The following is a 25048-nucleotide window of genomic DNA, read 5'->3' on the forward strand; positions in this document are numbered from 1 at the left end:
TTAAATGTATAGATGGATGGTTGTGCATTCGGAGAGAGGGAGAGAAAGGGAGGGAGAGGGGGAGAGTCTATCTGTTCGTCATTCTGTCTCCATCGGTCTCTACGTCAATTTTGTATTGAAACCGTTGGGAGTGGACAAATTAAGCAAAGTTAATTAAGATGCGCATTGCACCAGTCGCTTAGAGAGCTAGTAAGAGTGTTTCTGACCACAACAAACATCGATTAAGAAGAAACTCTCGGAATCCAGCCTACAAGATAATAACAGTGAATCGTTTATTCGTATTGAACTTTCATGAAGCTGCACATGTGAAGTTTTGTTCAGATCTGAGAAAGTTAAATATAAGAGTATTAAAGCTATAAAAGAAGGTGAACACTTAAAAGACGCTCTCAGATGCCATAGAAATTTAAATATTTGACTAAAATCGAATACCATCTTATGAGCAAAACAAGACAGTATTGAACAAAACATTCTTGAAAAAAGGCCGATGACCCGAAGAATTTCAAAGGTAATTCCGACATGTCTAAATTTTAACAATAACGAAATGAAAAATATTAAATATGCATGACATGTAATCATTATTTGAAAGTGTCTGATCGGAGATAATAGACTATAATAGAAATTTGAGACCCTGATGAAGAACAACGGTTGCGCAAATAAAGGTGGCGTATAACAATTTGGTATGTTGCAAAGAAAGTCCGATTGAAACACATGTTTTGCGGGTAAAGTAATTATCTGCAGATAAAGACGGAACATCGCAATGTTTGATTGTGTGTATATACTCGGTTGGCAGCGTAATCGTATCGGCGTCTTCACACCCACCAGGTATTCTCTACTTGTTCAAAAATCCGCTTTGGATGATCTCTGCGATCCTTCAGGGTTCCGAGACATTTGTATACAATGTCCCGTATATGTGGCAACCGTGGATTGATTTGTGGACTGTGAAACAACGACAACGATCGACGCGAAATCCCTGAATGGAGAGTTTGTCGACAGTTTGTCGACAGTTAACTACTTCTAATAATGCCAGGCAAGGACACGTCACGTAGGATTAGTCGGATATGTGTCAGGAATTCACAAATCTCTTTTGCACAATTCGTACATCAATAGGTTACCAGGTCTATTACATGTAAAAAACTTTGGAAACGGCAGCAGACTCTAAAATACACACAGCTAATTGCACAACAGGTAATTGACAACAAAAGAAAGCTATAACAATCGCTTCATACAAGAATCACAGCCAGTGTCACAACACAGATAAGGAGATCACATGGTCACAAGTTGTCACAGTATATCATGCTTAAAACCGTTCTGAGTAATTTAAGTTCTAGGCTGAAATATCCGTCGCTCGAGGGCGCTCTCTACGGAGCGTAGAGAGCGTCCTCGAGCGACGGATCTTTCAGTCTAGATAAGTCCCACTCATAATCTAAAATATGAAAAACGACAAGTTTAGAGAAAACACATTTAGTGACGGCTACTTATTGTCAAGATGCTCTATCTTTTTTATGTCCATTCACATTCATACATATCATTCAACAACGATTACATTGTTTTGATTTGTTTGTTTACTTTTCTTACGAGCAAGTACCTGGGTTAGATTTCCCTCCTAGCACTAGTTTAAAAGTGACGCTCCCCACTATTTTCCTTTATCCCCCCGAATGCAGGCAACGCAGCATCCACATATGCCGATACAGCAACTCAGCCCGATTAGAATGTAGGTGACATTTAGCAACCAAAACGAAAACAGGTACAGCGTCTTGTTACAGTAATCGGCGGCATTGACGTCATCGTAACTTGGTTCGTATGTTCGGTAAATCCAGACGTTACCTGGAAATGCAGAAAGAAAGAAGCGTGTTAAATAACGGTTTGAAATTGTAATAATGATAACTCAAAGCTAATATCTGTCTAGCAGTATTCATGCCTCTACCTGCTCGTATCTATCGATCTATCTATTGCTCTATCTTCCGACCTACTTATCTATTTGAAAGGTCTACTTATCTACTGATATTTATCTAACTTATTAGTGAACTTTATTGCTGTGTAGTTTCACCGCCATGACACCGCCATCGTCTATTTTACAGTTACAACGAGCGACCTTAAAGGCTTACGAGGCAGCATCATGAGATATTATTATAAAATTGATTACGTGAATAGGAAGGGGTTCTTCTGTCTTTACCGACAAGAATATTTCGGGTTTAAAACATTTCAAAGGAAAAATAGGATTTGTGCCCCCCCCCTCCCCCCGCTGAGTTGATCAGACAACACAACTTCTTTATAATAATACATCAAGCTGGCGCAGAATGTTTGGTGGTACACAGACATTAAACTAAGATTACACGAATGATTATGAGATACAAGGCTGGCGTTTAGCATAACATACAATTGAGCAAATGTTGGCCCTGTTTCAGTGTGCCGGGACTCTATGCATTAAAGTATAAGATAATTACTGTAGTTTTATGTCTTCTATTTACCTGCGATGAACCAAGCAAAGAGAAATGGTCCAATAAGACATGATATGCATCCTGCGCAGCCGGTAACAGCTCCTCCTTTTCCTGCGGCGTCGCCTTCGCCCTCAGCATTTTCATCTTTCTTGCCCCTTGATTTACCCAAACAGACTGACAGCAGATAGGACAAAATGGTGAACACGCCGCACACGATGAGATAAATGGGGATATTCTTTTCAGCTGGGCAGTCATCTAGGTAAATAGAGCCTGTGAAAATAAAAAAAATACAGTGCCCCGTGATTATCGAGGAAGTATGGTTGTTCTGTAGGTCAGGAGGGAAACTATCTTTGTACATTGTTGGCAAAAAAAAAGGCATGGGCATGGCAAAGTCGTGAGACTTTCACCCGGGACTTTCACACAGTCTTTCATAGTCGTCCGATTCAGTTGTGCCACAGTTACGAGTGTAGTGATACATAGCGGCCGCCGCGTAGTATGCATAGAATAATATTCTATGCATACTACGCGGCGGCCGCTATGTATCACTACACTCGTAACTGTCAGTTGTGCCGTCGGAGAATGATCTCAGAAGGTCGATACCAGTCGATACCGAACAATATCGCAAACTGTTGAGAAAGGATGGCAATTTCCATTCCACACAATTCAAAACTAAACATAATTGCGATGATGCAAACTCTGGAAGTCTGAGACTGTGGATAACTAACGTTGCTAACGAAATCACGCTTGTACTGTATGTAGAGTGACAATGCTGCTGATGTGCAGCGTTGAATAAGCTGTTTCTCTGATTGGTCCATTGTCACTATTCACAGCGACTTAAGGAGTCTATTTTATTGTTTTAATTATATTGGTAAGATTCAGCTACCCAATTGGATAAGAGCTTATTCAATGCTGCACATTAGCCCTGACAATGTAACGCTCGAGACAGAAAACAGCGCCGCCTGGTGTCAGCATTACATCTGTTCACAGAAAAACTTGCAGTGTTCACTGCTCAGTAGGCTTTGTCACGTTGACTAAACTTACCGATGACAATCATGGCGATTGGAATGCCCATTGTTAAGCCTGTACAAATAAGACATCCAAAGACCAGTCCAGCTGAAGAGGAAAAACAGATGGAAAAACATAAACGAACGGTTTGGTGACATGAAATGCAAAATATCAGAAGGCTGTTATGAACGACCTTACATTTATACGATAGATCACGCACTCCTTATCTTGACAAGCGTTATAGACGGTGAATCATGAGCAGACCAGGAACTGAATTAATTTCAGTCGATAGCTTTTCTCTGACACCTTGCACAGTTACCAGCGGAGACAGTTGTGTAAGATCGTTAAGCTATAAACGTGTCGCATTTGATGTATTGACGTTCACATCCCCCCCCCCCCCCCTTTAAGGACTTTGGACGTGTGAAAGAATAAGTGTACACGATGCATTCGATATATTTTGTTTGTAGTTATGTTTTTGGTGGCTTTCCATAAATAACATGATCGGAACTAATTTGGGATAATTGGATTTTAATATTTTTTAAATTTCTCAAAAGTGTTAGGTGCCAGATAGGTGAATGTAGCAATAATACAAATTACTCATAAAAAAGAAAAGCAGTTAAGATTACATTTGTAGATTAAATCGGTATTACTTCACCATCCAATTATCCCAAATTAGTTCCAATCGTGTTAAATGAAAGGCTTATCTCGACATCAGCCATGAACTGTTACATTCACCATGCATAATATATATGAATACGTAATTCTGTATCTATCATATATCATGGGATTTGCAGTTCGTGTGTCCGAACAGTCCTTGGATAATCAGAATACCTGGTGTATATATTCCCGGTAGATACCTGAACTTATTAAGTTCAGTGTTTTGTAAGTGGGCGCGGGGCTTATGGTACGTTTTATCGAACAGTGTTTCGGCACATTACAAGGTTACCGACGTGCACTACTTGGACAAAGTTGTCTAAAATAATGGCTTCGTCCTGTTGTCAATCAACATAGGATTGACCATTTTATGTTTGGAGAGTCAGTGGAAATGTTGACATGCAAATATGGTTCCAAATTTCGGACATATCATTTGGATTATTCACAGAGGGCATACTGCATGTATTTCTTTTCAAAATTCACACTTTTTTCCGAATATTTTTTTCATCGAAAAATTGACAATTTTTACTTGGCAGAGTTGTCCCACTTTTGACGGGCCCATTCCAAGGTGCTTAGACCAGCCCCTCCACAGATCCGATGGTACTTAGACCTGTCCACCCAAAACATGTGATAGTGCACCCATGGACTACTCACTTGTTCCGAGAATGATGTCACAGACAGAAGTTGTGAAATCTTTCACACCGGATGAATCCTGTTTGGCTTGTTTGATACGGCCAATTATGGAACCATAGTCAGGTGGTGGATCTGAAAGTTGAATGAACATGAGAATAAGAACATGTCCTGGCATTAAATAATAATAATAGGCTTGCGCTGAAAGTTTTCACCCCAACGTTTGTCATAAGTTTATGTTATTCTCCTTCCTCTAAGTGACTTTAAAGGGCCAGTAATGCAACTTTTGGTAATATTTTTAACACTTTTGTTGTTCAATGTAAACCATAAATCGTTGTTCTATTCCCCAAGGCATGTTGATTTACTCAGTGCCCAGCTTGTCAACTCAGCTTGTACGTGTAGTAAGAACTGCATTGTTATTGTTGAAAGTGAATTCTGGTCCGGACTAATGTAAATAATAACAATGCGTTTTGCATATATAGACAAGCTAAACTCGGGTGTTGAAACATTCTTTTTGGAGTAGCACAAGAAGCAGAAGTTGACATGCAAAATAAAAATAATACTCCGGTAAAAAAATCACCAAAAGTTAGCATTATTGGCCTTTTACATGTAATGTTTTCTTTGCATGGACAATGTAGACTTTGTTGTTGTCGATGGGAATTCATTAACCCTGCGTAGTTAGACACTTTTTCAAAACGTGTACAGTAAAATAGTCACGGAATTTACTATGAAGAGCGAAATCTGGTGCGAAGTGATCAATGGAAATTGTTTGGCAGCGATTTCTGTCGCATGTTCACGCACGCACTGTCGTTGACGCATTTACAAAGTGCCAAACACCATGATGCACTTGTATGGCGTCTTTGGGGTCGCTTCGAACATATCGGGATCATGGTTTATTGTCACGGTTTAGAAGTTAAAAATATCAGTTTTCTTGTGTAGCGTCGACTGTAGCGCATGAGCATACTGAAATTTAAAGCGATTGGCTATTTAAGAAGTAAAAGTGAAGGAGCGCCCGGGGCGTCAACAATTTGTGCGTATTGTGATATTTGCGGACGTTTTGTGTTAAACTGTTTGTCCTCATTGTGTTTTGCATCTATTCTTATCTCTCGAAAGCGTTTTCGATGTGCATACTGTATTCGCTCTGTAGCCTTATTCCTGAAAGCCGAAGTCATACTCAAAGATGAATACTCTGTCTGTCTGTCTGTCGGTCTGTCTGTATATGTGTGTGAGTGTGTGTGTGCATAGATCGAAAATAAAATCTTTTGAAAAAAAAACTAGTATAATACCGTTTCTCTTAACTAATAATATGATGACTACTGTAAATAATGGGAAAGCGAGCTACCTTAAAGCCGCACTTTTCAATCCCAGGTTCTCGCATTAGTGGAGTTCTCCTCCCAGTCAAACGCTTGGCCAGTACGATGTTTGATTTGTATAACATTGATTACACAAACTGATCTCAACCTTTTGTCACATTTTGCTAATCCTGCAAACATAGTTTATGCAAGCTTTTGATTGACGGTCGATTCAAATCGCAAACAGTCATTGATTCCCCACCACAAAGACTTGAACTTCCTAAAAAAAAGTCTTCCAGTCGCGTTAGACTTTGAATATAACCACAGAGTTCGATCGGCAGCAACTTCGCGCTGACCGCTTGGCAGTCTGTCTATGTTTGTGCGGCTGGGGAAAACTAAAAAGTTGCATTTTCTGGAGCGTGTGCCTGCGTGTTGCCTGTTTGGTGTCCACTTACACAATGAACGCCACCATAACTTGACGTCCTTTTAAAGGGAGGCTCCGCCTTTAACTAAGTTTAATTTTATTCTGACACTTGGGGACTACTTGCCTTTCTGAGCTTCATCGTAAGAGGGCGGGTTGTCTTCAGGATTGGCTTTCACTTCTGCTGCTTCTAAGCTTATAGTTACATCCTGTTTTAATAGAGAAACAAGTTACTTCGACCATTCTTTGAAGTTGAACAATTTCAATGCATTTATTATCTTTCTCTTTCACTCACATAAGGTGTTAAGGTGTCAGAGTGAAGGACCGTAAGTCGTCATGATTGTCTGAACAAAGACTCCGGGCTTCTTAATGAAGTTACGTAACACAAAAAGGGTTATATAATTTTGTCGGAAAATAATCCCAACGGCGCGGCTTATTATCATTTACATGTCGGTAGCGCAAAGGTTGATCGAGGAATATTTCAGGATATCCTACGACGACATACAGGTAGTTCAATGGAAAGCAATTCGCATCTGATCCACACACTCTTTTTTGCTGTCCACACACTTCTAATGCAAATCGAGCTCTCTATGAAATGTCATATTCACTTGTCATTTTTCTACATCGACAGAATTGCTACATTTATTCAGGTTTTGTAAAATTCAATCTTTCTTGCTTCCTTTCTGTTTATACTCAGACAACTATCATAAGTCGTCAGCTATTTATGTTTTGCCAGCTTAGGCGACGCTCTTATTTTCCTGTTCTCTGATGACAATGTACACCAATAGCAGGTTGAAAACAGATAGATAGATAGATAGATAGATAGATAGATAGATAGATAGATAGATAGATAGATAGATAGATAGATAGATAGATAGACAGACAGATAGATAGATAGATAGATAGACGGACAGATAGACAGATACATACATACATACATACATACATACATACATACATACATACATACATACATACATACATACATACATACATACATACATACATACATACATACATACATACATACATACATACATACATACATACATACATACATACATACATACATACATACATACATACATACATACATACATACATACATACATATAAATGTATATTTATTTGTGTTCACATATGGATGGACAGATGAACGCATAGATAGATCGATCAACATATAATATATAATCTATAGAATATAGTCAGGGATATAGATAAATAGATGGATCGATAGGTAAGTAAATGAATAAAAATAAGTAATGTAGAAAACGAAATAAGGCGCCATTTACACTGAACTCATGGAATAAGACCAAGTCAATACGAAGTTAAAATGAAGTGCCTGGATTGCAACATAAATAATCAATTAATTATTCCTCATTGCGCATGATCACCTTGATATATAACCCCCTACCGTCATCCCTTGATCGTTGACCCGCAGATTTACATACATAAAGGTCACGGGTAATTTATTTCACATAATATCACATAATTAGTGGACATTAGAAAACGATTACTTTACATAGGAGCCAGACATTTTAATTACGTTAATTGCAATCTTTAGCAGATAGATTTTAGGTTGTTTCTTTGGTGTAGAACAGTATATGTGGTAATGTTGTTACGATTTTGGGAGCACTCACTCCATACAGTATTGCCAGATTTATTTTTTTCTATTTGGCGTGGGGACATAATATCGTCAGAGCACACATGACCTGGACGCGGCAATAATAAAAATAAATATAAATTTATGCCTCTCCAATGCAAAGCCGATTTGACTAAATATAGACTACACTTATATTCAAAAACCGCACGACTTTTTATGACAGTAAATCATATGCATAGCTGTAATGGATGCTGTGTAATGGAGAGATATAATTGTAAACGAGCGAGGGTAAACCATTTTAGCAACAATGCCCGTTAAATTTCCCGCTGTGCTATAGCTATTATACTTTTCCAACCATTCCTCTCATAATGTCCATTTATCCCATACACTTTTTTACGATGCATTACGGTATCGGGTGAATCAATATACCAGGTATTGATCTCAATTTTTCCGGGCGTTGTCGGTCGACTCCATATGGTGTCACGGCCCACCTGTCTCAAAGTGTTGTTTCTGATCCGAGATGTTTTCCTTTCGTGAATTGTATTGCGTGCAGATCTCTTCGTAGAAAATTTGCAGCCCTTGATCTACCGATTCGAAACTCATTATCTGGTTGGCTGGCACGTTTAACACGATGCGGTTGTCAACAACGATAGTGTGTTGTCAAGATCGACTCAAAACCGGCAAAATACCCTTTCTCAATTGAAGCAAGATTAAGCGAAATTGAAACAATAAATTCTGCACACCTCTTCTTTATTACTCTTGTAGATAATGTTAGCTTGACTTGCGTAAGGTTTATACTGATGTGTTGGGTTGCATTGTCATTTGGATGTGGACACAAAGATGACAGATTGGTCATTGTCTAACCGCCAAACACATTCGATTAATTAGAGACGATACGTGCGACCGCAACCTGAACGTAGAAGTGAACAGCTGTCATCACGAGTTCTGATCTCGCGACTCAGTGCTATCCCAAGATCATTTAATGATTTAATCTCTTCCCATTTCGGCACTGCTTCGTTGATTGTGTGGTATCGTTTGGGCAATGATTACAGAAATGTGTACATGTGGCTCTACAAACAAAACTATTAGAGCAAGTGAATGGTTTCCGGAGGCATCAAAGGGGAGATTTATTTTTGCCATGCATTGAATATGAACTTGAGGTACACAGGTATCACCCCTCCACCCTTTGACAGCCTGGCAACTATAAGATACACAATTACTGGTGTTTATAAAATTGCTAGCCCCTATATAGCTTCTGCAAAATGCAAAATTAAGCCTCTGATTTTGAATTTCGTTCTTTAAATGACTTTTGAAAACATACAATGCAGACTGGGATAGAAAAGGCATAGAACATTGTATACGACAGACTGCAATGCGATTTTGAATCACATTCAACTGTTGTGCATATTTTTAGATGTTTATACTACATCCTTCGTCTAAATTGTGTGTTCAATATGGTGGATTTTCATAAATTCTGCAGGGACTAATTTGCCTCTGCATTGCTCGAACACAGTATATCTTGAACAGTACAACGACAAAACTGCTTTCATCACGAAGCCCCTGTACGGACAACAAACCAATTGTTGTACTACTACTAGCCATGACGATAGCTCTGCGCCCACGCGGTCGTCTGCTGTGAACAACTGAACCATACTTCCAACAGTCCCATTGGCACAACGAGCTGTGACAACTGCAGTGGTCAATAAAGCAGGAGATATTAACGGTTTCCGTTCTGTGTCTTTGAGACGTGAAGACAAAGCAAATTAAGTTGCCTGCGCTTTGTAAGCTGATCCTAACAATAGCTGTAGGCGTTGCTGACATCATTTTGAGCTGATATTAGAAATGAATGTCCTACCTGTTCGAGTTCCTGCTTCTCCGACATCACGCTTTAATAAAAAAGTAACTGTAGTAGTTGTTTGGACTGGCACGCTACACCGCAAGTATGGAACAATACGGAACAGAGAGGCAAACCGAGTAAATGCAATGCCACAGCGAATCCACCCTTGGTGTTTGTACGGTTATGTAACACTTCTTTAGTTCAAGTACATATCTGCGTAGGTGTATTAAAAGTGTTGGTTTCTGGACTACTTTGTGTCACACAAATATGCATATCAAGAGAGGGGATGGTAACATTGCGACGACGATGAGTGCTTTGTAGTTTGCTGTGAATTGATTGGCTGCTTTTTAACTATTGTGCGATTATTTGGTGTCGGACCTGCTTGGCAGGTCGACGGCAAGTAGGAAAAGTAATATCCAGGGTCGTGCTCGATGCTAACCTTGTGGAGGCATCGTCACATATTTGGGATTGAGCAAATCATTTGCGACAGAAAATTTTTATTTGCCATTTTCTGTAATATGATTTAATGCTAATACCACCATACACTTTTGTACACTTCAAATTAATCCCTGGAAAGACACCGAGATGGTTATTTTCGCGAGCGCAAAAATGGGATTGTTTATTTGCAAGTTGCGATAGTGAACTTCGCCCAAATGACACAATCTACCATGTTATTGGATGTTTAACTATTACCGATTGCCACATTTTGCTGGTACCACGAAAATAATTGTTGAAGTCCCATGCTACGTATGTACTAATTTTGAAGGTGTCTATCTTCCAAATAAATATAATACTATCCATCTTCAACTTTCCGCTTTTTAGTTTTCTCAAGCTGCCTACATGCTTCCAAAATTATATATATATATATATATATATATATATATATAATATATATATATATATATATATATATATATATATATATTATTGAAACCTGTCTAAACCGAACCTTTTTCCAAGTCCCATTCCAATACAACTATATGTTAAAAGGACCTCAAAAGGAACTCTTTAAACCAAACACCTCACCAAACCGAACAATTTTCTCAGTCCCTGAACGGTTCAGTTTAGACATGTTTTTCTCTGTGTGTATAGATAGATAGATAGATAGATAGATAGATAGATAGATAGATAGATAGATTGTATTATATACTGTCAGAAAATCTAGGAACTTGTAGTTCTCATTCTACAGGCTGAGCAATCATCAGGAGTGAGGAGGGCAGAAATGCATTGAGCACTATACTTTGCCTGCATTTACTAGCAAATCGCTTTTCGAGTATTGTATATATATATATATCTATATATATATATATATACACACACACACATATATATATACACACACACACACACACACACACACACACACACACACACACACACATATATATATATATATATATATATATATATATATATATATATAGTACGTATACCTATTACTCGAGTTTCACTCATTTACTCTATCGTGGGATACGTAAATTTTATTGCCAGAAATGCAATGAGGTTGATTCAGTAGTAACAGTTGCTGAAACGGTTGAAAAGGACAATGTTGATGATGCATGTAATGTTTAGATTGTTGTATTTGCTCTCCCACACTTTCTGAAGCATGTTGTTATGCAACAGGGTGGATGTTTGAATGATCAGTGTAAGAGGTGAACACATTTAATCTGACTATTCAAACGTTAAGCTTAGCTGCTGCAAACAAGTTTCTGATATGTTGATGTGCTAAATGTAATATTTCTGTAATTGTCATGTTTTATTGCTATTGCAGGCCATTGTTATCGTAGAAAATGTACAGTCACAGCGAAAGTCTTTGTCGCTTGTGCCAGCGTTGTACTGGATTACATAAACAAGGAGGTGGTAGAGGAACTACGTCACTTGTCATGTTCCAACTGGCACTTTCCAAAGGCATTCATGGAATGAAAATAATCAACATATAACATATTGTATCCTTAGTCGATCTTTTTTAAAGTATTCGCAGTCCTCTACAAGGCCCTCGTGTAGAGGAGTATATTTGATGAAATTGTCAAACAAATAGGATTCTATTCTTGGAATGTGGCAAAGCATGGCAAACATCGGTCAATCGAAGAGGTAGCTGATTGTATAGAGAGACTGAAAGCTGCGGGTCTACCGGTGACCAAAAACCACTCCAAACGAAGCGGGTACAGCGGGTACAATTACTGAAAAAATAAGGCAAATGTGGAAACTACTCGTCGAAATATGAAAAAACAAGAGAAAGAGAAGTATAGAGGAGACAGCGCTATACGGTTAATATCATTGTTATTGCGTATTTGAAGTCCCCTTTTTGTTGCATTCAGACTGTATTGCAATGTTTACCGATGATTCAGCAAAAAGTATTTGTCATTCAAATATAACCCCAAGTCTTTCTGTAGCAAGGAACAAATTAAAGTGCAGTGACGAGCTGCTGTATACATTGTTATTCAATTTGAAAGGAGACTTGAACAAGAAAGTGAACAAAGGTTGCCTTCATAGCCCATAAAAAAAGACTCAGGGCAGAAAGCGCTCCGAAGACAAATATCGGCGCTCTTAAAATTGTTGTCAGCTACTTTAGTGTAGTCAGTTCAATCCTTTTGGGGAAATGGAGTTTTCAGCATCTTGTTTTGTGTTCAAATCGAAAACTGAATTTTCAGGATAGAGCTAAAGCAGTCATTTGTGAAAATCGAAAATGTAATTAAAATATTCACATCAAGGACGAAAGTATTTAAATAACTTCCAAGTAGTATGCATCTACAGCCCCATGTCACAATGGACTCATGCTCTGGAAGTGTACAGTAACAATATCGATGGACAACTATGCTGGTACAGCATGTAGATATGCTAGCAAGGGATAGACCATTTGATATCCTTAGGGGGCTATGAAGATGGACAGAAGAGCGTTATTTTTTCTTCTACCTTCATTTTGAATCATTTTTTTCCAACTTGGCCAATTCTGACGACAATTTTTTACTTTCCCTCTCCGCAGAATCTTTTTCTTTTGTTTGAGTCCTGCCCGCACACATCACCGCTGATATTTCTTTTACTTTATCTTTACATATCGTTACATAATTTTAAGGCAAACAGTGTCTGCTTTATGAAGTTGAAAAGTTAATAGTGATGAAAGTTCGTTCTACTCAAAACGAACCTTCTCGGCTTGGAGTATTGAAAGACTGTGCAATGCATAGAGAAGAGTTATCTTTATGATTACATGTATTAACACTAAAGTGAAACAAGTTGTTGATCTATTGTGGGTAAAGAGGAGATGACTCCCTCCTGACATTGAAAATTTCGAATATAAGAAAACAGAGTCATGTGGTGGCCCTCTAGGAGTGCAATTCAAAATTAATTAACACAAGATTATTCCCCAGGCCAGTAGTTGTCGTCAGTGAATAGCTAAGTATTGGAAGTAGGAAAAAATCCTATTGGAAGTTGGGAGGGAAACTTTTGTTAATGCCAAGAAATACAAATGCAGTATCTGCATATTTATATGTTACAGAAGCATTTGGAATTTTTTATTTTTCAAAAAATTAGTAATGGTATAGCTATTAATTTGGATGCAGCTTTGGCAATTACCATTTGTATCCCGTAGCATGCAAAACCAATAATTAAATGAGCATATTCTGGCATTTAAGTTGGTATGTTCAGATATTATAAGAATGATATGCGAGGCCGCCTTATGGGAACGCCGAAAATGAAACAAGTAATATGACAGAATGTGACTTGTGTAAGTGCATTATTTTCACATCGTGTCTTCTTGGATTTTTTTCGATTTACCTGGGGCTTTAACATTTTTCAAATACAATTTATCTTAATTCCCCCAAAAAATCTTCCACGCCTCCCTCTCTCAGGAGATCAAATGAACCATCTCTTGAGGTCCGTTTTTGAAAAAACTAACAAATCTACAAAACTGTGAATGTGTCGAGCGAACGAGCAAAAATTATAAAGTTAAACCCCTGGATTTGAGAGGTCCTGAGTCTAGAATCGCGCCCTCCACGCCCCGTACAAGAAAACATTATTGGAGTTAACAGATTCCAGACATACACACGGAAGTATTATGCTGCACTACTACTGAGCTCACCCAGGCAGCTGGGTGCAGGTGTGCAAAGGTGTGCACCAGTATTTCTGTTCTCAAAGTATGTAAGGTCATCATGGCTCAAGAGCTGGACGACGTCGACTTCGCCGGTCTACCGGAACCCATTCTGGTGAAAATATTCAATATTTTAAATTTGACTGACCGAGGGAGGGCCGCTCAAGTTTGTCGTGCATGGGCGGACGCTTTTAACCACCCAAGCGTTTGGGATGAGGCCGAGGTCGTTCTTCGAGCCGCCAAAGATGAAGAGGAGGCCAAAGTGCTTTTCAACGTGTACTCGCTGGACCATCAGACTACGATGCTCCAGCGTTTCGGTAAATATCTCGACACCTTAACAGTATCGGCTATTTACCTCAGAACGGAATTTTTGTCGTCAGATTACGATGTTCTCCGTGCTGTATTCCGAAACTGCAGCGAATTGGATACCTTGCGCATAGGTGTTTATGGCGCGCACCAGATCATTAAGGTAGTTAGGTTTAAAATTCACCCGATCACAACTCTGAAGGGACTTATTCCAGTTCACACGATTATGCTGCATTTGAAGCGCCTCAGGAAGTTCCACCTGATGTCTTGGCCTCACAAAGATCCAAATGGTTTCACCATTCTGACGACCATGGCAATGAATGATAACATAAGTGACATTGAGGAGCTGAACCTGTACTGGAACTTTGTGCCGAACAACCCGGCGTGGGCCGCGAGAATACTGGAGATGCCGGAATCGTGTGAAGTCTCCTCTTGCTTGAACAAGTTCAGACACGTGAAAATCTTTTCGATTCAAATGAGCATTCTGACAGATGAGATCGTGTCGGTGTTTGCCCGACCGAGGGTCAATCGACTGGCGAAGTTTAAAATTTTGATCGCCTATCAACGGGGGCCCGGCGAGTTCGAGAAGTCCGTAATTCCCGATTCTACATGGAAAGCAGTCAGGATGAACAATCCACACATGAAGGTTGTCTTCACTTTTGCTGGTAGAATCAGGCAAAATGATTTGCTTGCCATATTTCAGCCAATGATTCCCCTGCAAGCTGTCATATTCATGAAATTTTCCCGCGCGACCCAGGTTGCTTTAGAGGCGCTGGCTACCTATTACTACGAGAGTCTTGAGTACTACCGTGACTATTCGGATAGCTTTGGTATTGACGAGGATTTGATCCGAATTGCTAACAGGTGTACCGAGATGTCTCGCCTCATCCACCGAGGTTCTATTCACCCTGACACAGTCCTTTCAATCGCTGAGGTTGCAGGAAAGAGACTGAAGTACTTCGAAGTGTACGACGCCAAAATTTCAACCAAAGGAAGCAGTGCCAGGGAATTCTACGATGACGATGAAGTGTTCACAGTGCAAGAAGATGGGACGTACGCTCTAGTTCAACAACAGCTCAACAAGAAGGAAAAGGAAATTGAAGACGGGAGGACAGGTCTCCTTGAGGAGCTGTATGGCAAAGTGTCAGCGTTACTTGGAAGAAGTTGGAAGGCAAAGCCTGCCCCACCTGAAGAATATTTCAAATTTTGACAGAATAGGCCTTTTAGGTACAGATTTAGCGACAAAGGGTAAAAAAATAAAAAAAGCGTAGTAGGATTTAATTCCCGAAGCCCCGTAATTGAAAGAGACGTACAAACCATTTGGGAACGTCCTGTAGAACAACTAAAATTAGCCACGCCGGACAAGAAAAAGATGGCGACTGGTACTTGAGAAAGCCTTTTGCTTCACAACATTAAATAGAAACAAGCACAATTACAAATTTTTAATAAGTAAAGTCAGAAATTGTTTATTCTACAAATACTTATTCCATGTCAAACATGGGCATTAAGCGTAATTTCGCATAAAATTGAAACGTGCAATTTTTTGAATATGTACAATGAACCGCTACCTTGACCTGACATAATTTTCAACTCTCGACACACGACCGGATGCGTGGTAGAGTAAGCCATGTTAAAACTGCCTAATGCAATTCAAATACAATCGGTAGCAGCTTACCGCCGAAACGACTCTGAGATTAAGCATTCTGATTCGTTCATGTTACGACATCAAATGGAACAACATGTATGGTTCTTTCAAGACACTGAGACGTGCGGGTTTATTTTCAACGGAACCGTGGCATCTAAACCTGAGTGGGATGAGAACACTGAGACGTCGGAAGGCTTCTTATTGCATCAAAGTTAGTTCCTACATCATAACGTGGAGCGATATAGCCTAGATTCTATTCGTCCGCTTTCCTCCGTACCTCCGACCCACTCGGAGGTACGGAGGCAAGTGGACGAATATAATCTAGGCTAGATCATAACGTGGAGCGATATAACCCACGCCACCACGGCAATCACTTCTGCACACAGCTATGTATGTAGTACATTATAATGAAAGCCAGAATCACTGCCTTATGCCTCTTCTCATGGCTTTGTAAATCAAGGTATATCAGCGATATTGAACTTGAAGATTCTATTACGATGATCCACATCAGGTCATTGCCGGATTCTGGCCATTCATCCTGCGCCACTGAATCACATGAATACTAAAAGGAGAAACATGACACAAGGTGTTCCTACAGTGGTCGATGAGCTCCGTCAAGAAACGTACCTCGTAAATGTCAATAAAAGAACTAGCGGTATCGATACATTGAAGAAGCTACACGGTTAACACAGAAATTGAACATTAAGCAAAATTGGTACTCGAGGGTACCCGAAATTAACTTTGAAAACTCTAACTATACTGTCACCACCCATCACACCACTATACCATAGTCAGAGTGCTGCCCCAAACTTAACATTTTCAACTTCTTATAGAAAAAAAACAAACTAAACTGCTTTCGTTTCCCATTCTCCGGCTCGTCAAAAGTGTAATGTTCCAAGGACAAGGATAAAAGGGTCCGCACAGCGTTTAATATTGATTCGAGATAATATAACTTTGTCAAATTTATGTATGCATCAGCAATATATTTTTATATAAATTGTAAGTCTGTCCTTTCACAGAGTGAATTCATATTCCCACAGCTTGTATCTCTAGACCGTCTTAATAGATAAAAGGCGTAGCTATCTCTAAGTACATAAATATATGGCTAAAAAATTGACTATTCAAAAGTGATATGATCATCATTCATATTTTAAGGAAACATTTCTTGAGTAGACGTTATAAGTAAAATTGGCATTAAAATGCGTGGTAAATGACGAATATACGAAATTACTACAAGTCAATATTTTAGGAAGCTTATTGGATACAAAGTGGCCAGTTACTAGGTAAAACTCTATCAACGACGCCACAGTAAAGCTACTCTTAGATAGTTGTACATAGTTGTACAATAAGGTATGATGACGTAATCAGTTTTTTTGTGTGTAATATCTGTAAATTTTTACTCCGAAAAAAGACAATAAAGTATCTGGATCAAATGACACAGTCAGATTAACGCATGAATTTTCGATCGAAAGCAAACTGCTCAATCTGAGCATCCAGGATAGCGCGAAAAAAAACATTTATCAGAATTCGGAGATGCGGAAATTTTAGACGTTTATCCTTCGATATACAGCGAGTAAATTCCGGAGCTAGCCAAGTTTGTTATCAGTGCAAAAGTAAACGAAACCAACAAAGATCAAGTTGATCAAAGCTAGGAAATCCGACTGCATGATGTGAGATATGTAATTCTGTTAAAATCACTTTTAATACAGGCAGAATGTGAAGTTGCCGGTGTGTGTAAAAACAACAGCTACCACTGACACGATTGGAACTAATTTGGGATAATTGGATCTTTATGTTTTTCAAATTTCTCAAAAGTGTTAGGTGCCCTATAGCTGAATGTTGTGATATTTCAAACTAATAATAAAAACAAGTGTGTAACTCAAAAAGAAAAGCAGATGAGCTTACATTTGCAGGTTAGAACGACCTTAATTCGCCATCCAATTATCCCAAATTAGTTCCAATCGTGTTCACGGTGACTGACAAATTGCCAAGGCAGCTCATTTGATTGACTACTCGTGACAACACCAACAGTATTTTAGTTTTTACTCACGTCTACAACCACCAATTTCTCTGGCACTGCCTTTCTATAATCTTTGTTATTGCATGCACACTGTACTGCAGAAGACGTCATTTCATTATACATTAGCTATTTATTTTCTATATAAAAAGAGGCGAATCTACATTGGGTATCCGTTGAAAAATGAGACCAGACCATTGAAGAAACATGTTGTGGAGATTGAAAACGGAATAATAAGGCAGAGATCGTTAACAGTTGGGCAGTTTCGGAAAAGTGAAATCACATGACTTATGCTCGGTTGAGAATATTAGAGATCGCAGAATCTGAAATTGTTTAAAGGGCGGTGGTCGTCGGAACGGCGCTCAAAGGTCGCTTGGGACCCCTACGACCGATATAAACACTGTATCCAAGCTACGTTGGCGATTGATGAAAGTTAAAACATATTTGTCTTAATGCACATCGTAAAATTTAAATGTTGTAGCTGTTTTGACATGATGTAGCTATATGATGCATGAAATACAATGTTTGTAAACAAGAAAGTTGCACATGCGCCGGTCCGACGACCACCGCCCTTTAACAAAACTGTTGAAAAGTAAAGTCAGGAGTGTTCGCGAGAACAAATATTTCGACGAAATCCACACCAACATCGAATGCCTTTTATCGAGTAGTGTGCATCAAATTTCACTTGTAAGCCTCACTAGCCGACGATGAAGACATCGGGGTAACACGTACGACAGCGCAACCATCACAACTCGACATTTCGCCGCTGGATCCAACCAAGTAAAGGAGCAAACCAATTGAACGGTAAATGCTGTGTATTTCTTCAACTCGTCCAAAGCATGCCTTGTTTTGGTACCAGGCAATGTCAAATTCTCGGCTAGGACTACAATATGACTTGCGAACGGCGAGCGACGTGCAACCTCGATCATTGCATTCAGCTTGCGTAAATTTCTTTCGGCCGAACGATCGCCAACAGGTCTCTCCAAAGCGTCAACGTCGTTCAAAACCCAGCGCTGCAGCAAGTACCACGCTAGTGCAGCTACATCCACAGGTATCCCGAAACAGACGTAGAAAACGGCATTTCCGAGGGACTTCGTTCCATTGCACACTGATATTACCAGTGAACTTATCAGATGAAAGAGTCTTTCATACAGACAAAGGGCGGTTCCAACTATTGGCAATTTCTTCATCGCGGCGTAGGCGTTGATCGTGAGAATCAAGATCAAATAAACCACTATCTTTTTAGAAGCCATTCTTGAAGAAGGTGCATTGTCAGTAGCATCAATTACGACCTTTGCTTCTCGGTAAACAGACGCCATCGGCGGCACCAAAATGTAAAATAGTCTCTCGTAAATACGCAAAACTGTTCCGACTAAAGGCAGTGTCTTCGTAACAGCATATACCGTCACCATCAGGTTCACTGCCAAGTAAATTGTTGCCTTTTTCGGGTCCATCTTTGCAAACTGCGCATTGTCAAGCGCATTTGTCGCAAATTCTGTCCCATGGAGAATGATAGATAATGTCTCTTCCATGAAATGAAATAGACCCACATACATACGCAGAATTGAGCCAATCACCGGTACTCTCTTTGTCCCGGCATACACATTACTCCCGAGAGTGACAACCAAGTAGATGAGAACCTTCCTTGTCTCCGATTTTGAAGACGGTACAGTGCCGATGGCATTTTTCACGAAGTTTGCTTCGTGTAAAACCAAAGATACCGGTGTTGTCAACAGGTGAAATACCGTTTCGTAAAACCGCAGAATTCTGCCAACGATGGGTACTTTCTTCATCTGTGCATATACGGCGGTTACGAGAGTCACTATCAGAGACATGATAAACTCTGTGGCCTCCATTTTTGAAACAAATCGTCGTAAAACAGGGAAGTAATATTCAGGATGTGTCCGATGTTCGGTGCGTATGGGAGGAATGGTGTTTCCCTGGAAGAATTTGGGTAAACAAACCCGCGCTTTGTCAAGAAGTTTGTTCGTCGAATCAGCTTTCGACGTTTCGATATTCCAATAATCGAATTGTTCTTTGCGTTCTAAAGAATGCGCGATACCATTATATTAATCAATCAGATTAGGAGGTTACGATACACAAGAAAGCTATTTGAAATACATATTATTTTCTATCTACGAGATTTTTACGTCCAACCCACCACACATAGCATCAGAGTTTTTCTTTGGAATGCATTTTGATAGGTACCAAGAACAATCATAAGAGGTTTACCGAAATTCACCTTTTGGAAATATGTCTCATTTGCATAAATTCAATAGGGCTGCCATCATTCCTTAAAATAACGTGTTTTGCCATATATCACATGTTAAACAAGCTATTCGGTGATTTTAAGTCGACAGTTATTTCTTTGGCACGAGCACGTAGAGTAACCGTGGCACGAGGAACAATTTTAGCGTTTTTATAATTTGCATCAATCCGACATGGCTCCTAGCATTCCTACAAACATCATTCGGCCGTACATCATTAAGCATTCACACTGCTTGATTAGAGTTCAAAGACCGTCCGGTTGGTCCTTTTCCGAACATCGAAGTAGAGGAGAACCCCTGATCTGACAGGCCAATCGTCATGGTGACTTTGATCAAACTCATGTAGCGGAATACAATAATCTTTTGTCACTTCATTTGTCCGTTTTCCTTCAAGACATGTGCCTGTTGCAACTCATTCATATCGTATCACAGGTTGTTGCTGGCACTATTCGTCCAGGAGTTATGATCAATAGTGTGTCATGTATTAAACTATTGTTCATTATACAAGCCTTACCTGTGTCATGTGTGTATCTATTACTTTACCCTCGCTATGCCCGTATAGTATTTTAAAGAAAACAGTCTGTATTTGTTAACAGTCTGTATATCATGTTAACAGTCTGTATCTGTTAACTGCCCTCCTTAATCCCCTTCATTAATTTGTTCTACCGATCTCGTGCCACGAAAACAAGCACAGCGATCCTCTTTGATAAAGACAAACCTTCTTTCTCTCTTGAAGTGTCACCAAATAGAAAAAATCAACGACGTCATCATGATGCCTTTATTTACTTACACGCACGCGCGATCCTGCAGGCGGGTCCCTCATACAGTACATGTTCACACAGGAATCTACCTTAATTTGTTTACTTACACGCACGCACGATCCTGCAGGCGGGTCCCTCATACTGTACACGTTCACACAGGAATCTACCTTAACTACACATTATGAACTTCAATCCATTATTTTAAAGGGAGAACATTCAATATATATCTTACGAAGAAAAAACGTTTGACACATTTCAAGTTTCAAACGGCGAAAAAACGTCGGCTTAATTGTAGTTTTCCCTTGAACGTTAAACGTCTTTCCAGTAGGTCTTTGTCCTTTCCGTTTCCGCATTTTTTGGTTATTCTGTTCTCGATGAACGCGAAGATAGTATTATGTGTATGCTTGCAGAAAAGTCGTACTTGGTACCATCAAACAGCTGAAAGCCACATACATATATTTGTATGGCATCAAAGTCAGTGGTCTTTCCTCTTCTTCTTGATTCTCTCTTTCCTTTCTGCTTGATGCACTAGTAGGTTGTGTCTCTCTTGATCAGACTTAGGGTACTACAGGCATTATTCGTCTAGAAGTTATGAATATAATCAATAAATGTCGCATTTAAAGTTTTTTTCGTTATACAAGCCTTACATACGTCACGTGTGTACCTATTACTTTACCCTCGCTATCTCAGTATAGTATTTCAAAGAAAACAGTTTATATCACTTAATTCATTCCTAATCCCCTTCATTAATTTAATTTGCCGATCACCAACGCGTGGGCCTATCGCCATGACCAAATAATTCGTTAGCAGTCATAAGTGTGTATGTATACGTATATGTGTATCTATAGGGCCTACACACACAAAGTAATGATATATGTTCATGCATCCTGCAATCTTCAGACAGAAGAAGTGAAAGGATTCTTAGCTCGACACTCTCATTTATATGTTCGGGACGTACCATTCTATTTGTTGGCGGTGTAAAAATTTGATAAATAATATTTGTTTTGGTGGCGACGTTTAGAAATCAACTCAGGGCGTTTGTTTAACAGCGTAAATTTGTCACATTGACAATATGTAGCTTTTCTGATTTACAAAGATTACATCGCTTGCTTATGTTAACGTTGAGAGTAACTCGATGTTTTGTCAATAATCAATAACGAGATGTCATAGACTTGGTTCTTTTGTTTTAAGGACCAGACGAACTTGGAAAGCTCTGTGCAGTGCCCGATCATACCTTTCGTTACGCAACGATTGCATATGATAAGCAAAGCGCTTCTTGAAGGTGTTATAAGTGAGGCCGAGGGTTTTTCTTCTGCTTTTTTATTTAGGGGGTCCTGAATTACCACTATACTTGATATAAATAGGCTTTTTCCTCCTTTTTGATGACTTCAAATCAAAACATAGACCCAAAACTTGTCGGAGAATAATGTCATTTTTCTTATTTTTGCATCCATTGTGCTCTGATTAATATCAAGAAAAGGGGTTCCCGGACTTCCCGTCTTATTGGGGGTCCTAAAGGAACCCTACCCCACGCTCTTTTCACCAAAAACAGGCTCGTTTTTGTTATTTTTTATTAGTTTCAGAATAACAGACACATAAACTTGTTAGAAATATTATCATTTCGGTGATTTTGCATATGTTGTGATTTGATTTATTTCAACAACAAAAATTAACAGAAAAAAGGGGGGTCACAGCTCTACTTTTTGGGTAAGTTGTTCCTTGCTTTTTCATCTGCAGACATACTATTCGTCATTGTTGTTGATAATTTCAGGGAAACACATGGCTGAAAGTTGTCAGCGAATACTAGTATTGTCAATTTTCTGCTTTTTGTACATGCAGTGTAAAGTACAGTAAGTAGGCAAAGGAAAATGACTAGTAAAAGTAATGTTCCCATATTGATTTTTTAAATACGTTTTATAGAGTTATTGCTATACCATTTGATTTTATGGAGTGTTAGGACATATTTAAGCCCTTAAACATGTAAAATTTTTGTTTTCTTTGTCTTCTTTATTTTCTCTTCCCTCTTTGATACAAGTTTTGGCAATCTCTTTCTAACACAACATTGCAGAAACAAGGTTTTGATACCCTAAAAAGAATAAAATTGTCGAAGCAGGTACCACTATTAGTGCACAGGATCTAGGACAAAATTGAACAGTTGTGAATTCACCCTTTATTATTACAGAAACATAAGCACAATAACCATTTTGACATTGAACGATACCATCAACTTGAAAATAAACAATACTACCTGGTTGGATACCAGTTGTAGGTTGAGCATTCATATCTACATTTTGTAATGACTTTGAATTTCATTTTGTTGGTTTCACCTTTTTCAACCGTCATGAGGCAACTGATGATCTGTTAGGGTAAACCAGGATGTGTAAATTATACGAATACATGTATTGATATTTAACTTTTCCAAGTTGCAAGGGATAGGGGGTTACTGAAATTCATCATGGTTAGCGGGGGATGGGGGTGTGGTCAATCGAAATTTCGGAGTTTCTTATGTAATTCCTCCGACCCCCACGGCTTAAATAATGTAGGCTCCCTAAAGAACGTAAGCGCTGCAATAGACCTGCAGGGTCAGAGTTCATGCCAGAGATGCAAACCAATCAGAGATTGGTTTAACTATCCATATCTTATTATTGAAAGCCTCAGATATTATATAAATTTAGAGGAATGTTAGAGTAATGGTGACATAGATGGCATTTTGACTGAATATTAAAAATATTTTAGTGTATGTGAAATGAGTATCTCTGTAAATTTGCGATTATTCTGTCTCGATAAATTCGCTTGTTATTTCACGCGGTCATCGAACACATAGACTGTAAATGTTACACTTCATATCACACAGTTAGAAAGGATAATGATAACTCACAAATCGTAGGCACTGGAAGCTGCTTTTTCGGTGTAGCTGGCGTGTTTGTGGAAGTGCAGGGTTTCTTAAGTTTTATACAGCTGTAGAGACTTCTTTTGAACGACAGAGCGAAGCTGCATTCACCAGAGTATGTGAGCGAAAGCCCTGACACTGGTGTCTTCCGTTGATGCATGGACGCTTACTTTACTCTCTGTGACCCCAGCTGAGCAGAGAATCTCGAGTGAAAAAATGGACTCCGACGAAGAATACGACGAAGGAACCAGGCTTTCACTGGCCGGTTTCCTCTTTGGAAACATTGACGAGAAGGGAGAGCTGGAGGAAGACATTCTCGATCAGGTCAGTCTGTTTCTACTAAACCTTAAGTACAGGCGAACTATTATTGTTGTGTGGTGCCCAGTGGAAGCAACTTGCATTCATTGTTTACATCCTTACATGTGCATCTATCTACCATAGTGTATCTACAGACTTTATTCATCTGCAGTGTTCCAACTCGAATTTTGCTTCTGGATTTTCAACACAAGGCTGAAAATTATTTCAACCATTGGCATGGGATGGGTGAAAAACAAATTTCCACAGTCGCTCGTGTGATTTTGTCGGACAGTCCCAATGACGTAGACACCAATTTTTTCTGTGTCATAGGGCTGTCCGGCGTCAACTATGAAGATTTCCCGCAAGTGAAAGCCTATAAACGTGACTAAAAAATCGTGTTCATGAACGTTTATCTGACAGTAGCGGTACTTCAGTAGAACATGGTGGTTCCCAATAGTTGTAATAATGGTCCAAGAACACAGTCGCAATATTTCCCCTCTCAAAGCCAATGCATGGCAAACAAGAAGCAGCACAACAGGCAAAACACCAATGCACTAACATTACAGATCAACTTTGCACACTCAGCAAGAGTAAGCATGGCTATCAGTAAATCTTGCCCAAGCTGGGAAAACGTTCAGATGAGATAGAAAGAAACTAAGTGGCGAATGTCTTCAGTATATATTATTTCATATCATGGAGGTAAAAAAAGAGACCTCAATGGTCAGATTACATGCTGGGTTAGACTGGAAAATCCATTGCTCAAGGGTGCTCTCTACGCTCCCACCTCTTGTAAGAGGAGGGGAGCATCCTCGAGCGATGGGTCTTTCAGTCTAACACCGGGTAACACTAGTCTCTACAATAACACGGCATACCCACAAATCAGGGGGAAGTTAGTACAGGT

The 25048-nt window shown here is 39.3% G+C and overlaps 3 protein-coding genes across 3 annotated transcripts in view; 2 read left to right on the top strand and 1 right to left on the bottom strand.

Annotated features, from left to right (window-relative positions):
• Window positions 1-248: 248 nt before the first annotated feature.
• LOC139131717 (transmembrane protein 272-like) lies at window positions 249-10207 on the bottom strand. Its single transcript, XM_070697915.1, has 6 exons — window positions 9899-10207; window positions 6568-6649; window positions 4752-4862; window positions 3480-3551; window positions 2469-2708; window positions 249-1824 (listed from the first exon to the last, which is right to left on the bottom strand). The coding sequence occupies exons 1-6, from the start codon at window positions 9923-9925 to the stop codon at window positions 1634-1636; spliced, it is 723 nt and encodes a 240-aa protein (XP_070554016.1). The 5' UTR covers window positions 9926-10207; the 3' UTR covers window positions 249-1633.
• Window positions 10208-14025: 3818 nt separating this feature from the next.
• Window positions 14026-15480, top strand: LOC139132281 (F-box/LRR-repeat protein 21-like). Its single transcript, XM_070698669.1, has one exon. The coding sequence runs from the start codon at window positions 14026-14028 to the stop codon at window positions 15478-15480; it is 1455 nt and encodes a 484-aa protein (XP_070554770.1).
• Window positions 15481-23810: 8330 nt separating this feature from the next.
• The window catches only part of LOC139131718 (transcription initiation factor TFIID subunit 1-like), a 35722-nt gene continuing 34484 nt past the window's right edge, over window positions 23811-25048 (top strand). Inside the window, exon 1 of the mRNA XM_070697917.1 lies at window positions 23811-24174. Coding sequence (XP_070554018.1) covers window positions 24067-24174 — 108 coding nt within the window. The 5' untranslated portion in view covers window positions 23811-24066. The remainder of the gene's footprint in view (window positions 24175-25048) is intronic.

This window comes from Ptychodera flava, chromosome 4, assembly GCF_041260155.1.
Source record: "Ptychodera flava strain L36383 chromosome 4, AS_Pfla_20210202, whole genome shotgun sequence".
In the NCBI taxonomy this organism is placed as follows: domain Eukaryota; kingdom Metazoa; phylum Hemichordata; class Enteropneusta; family Ptychoderidae; genus Ptychodera; species Ptychodera flava.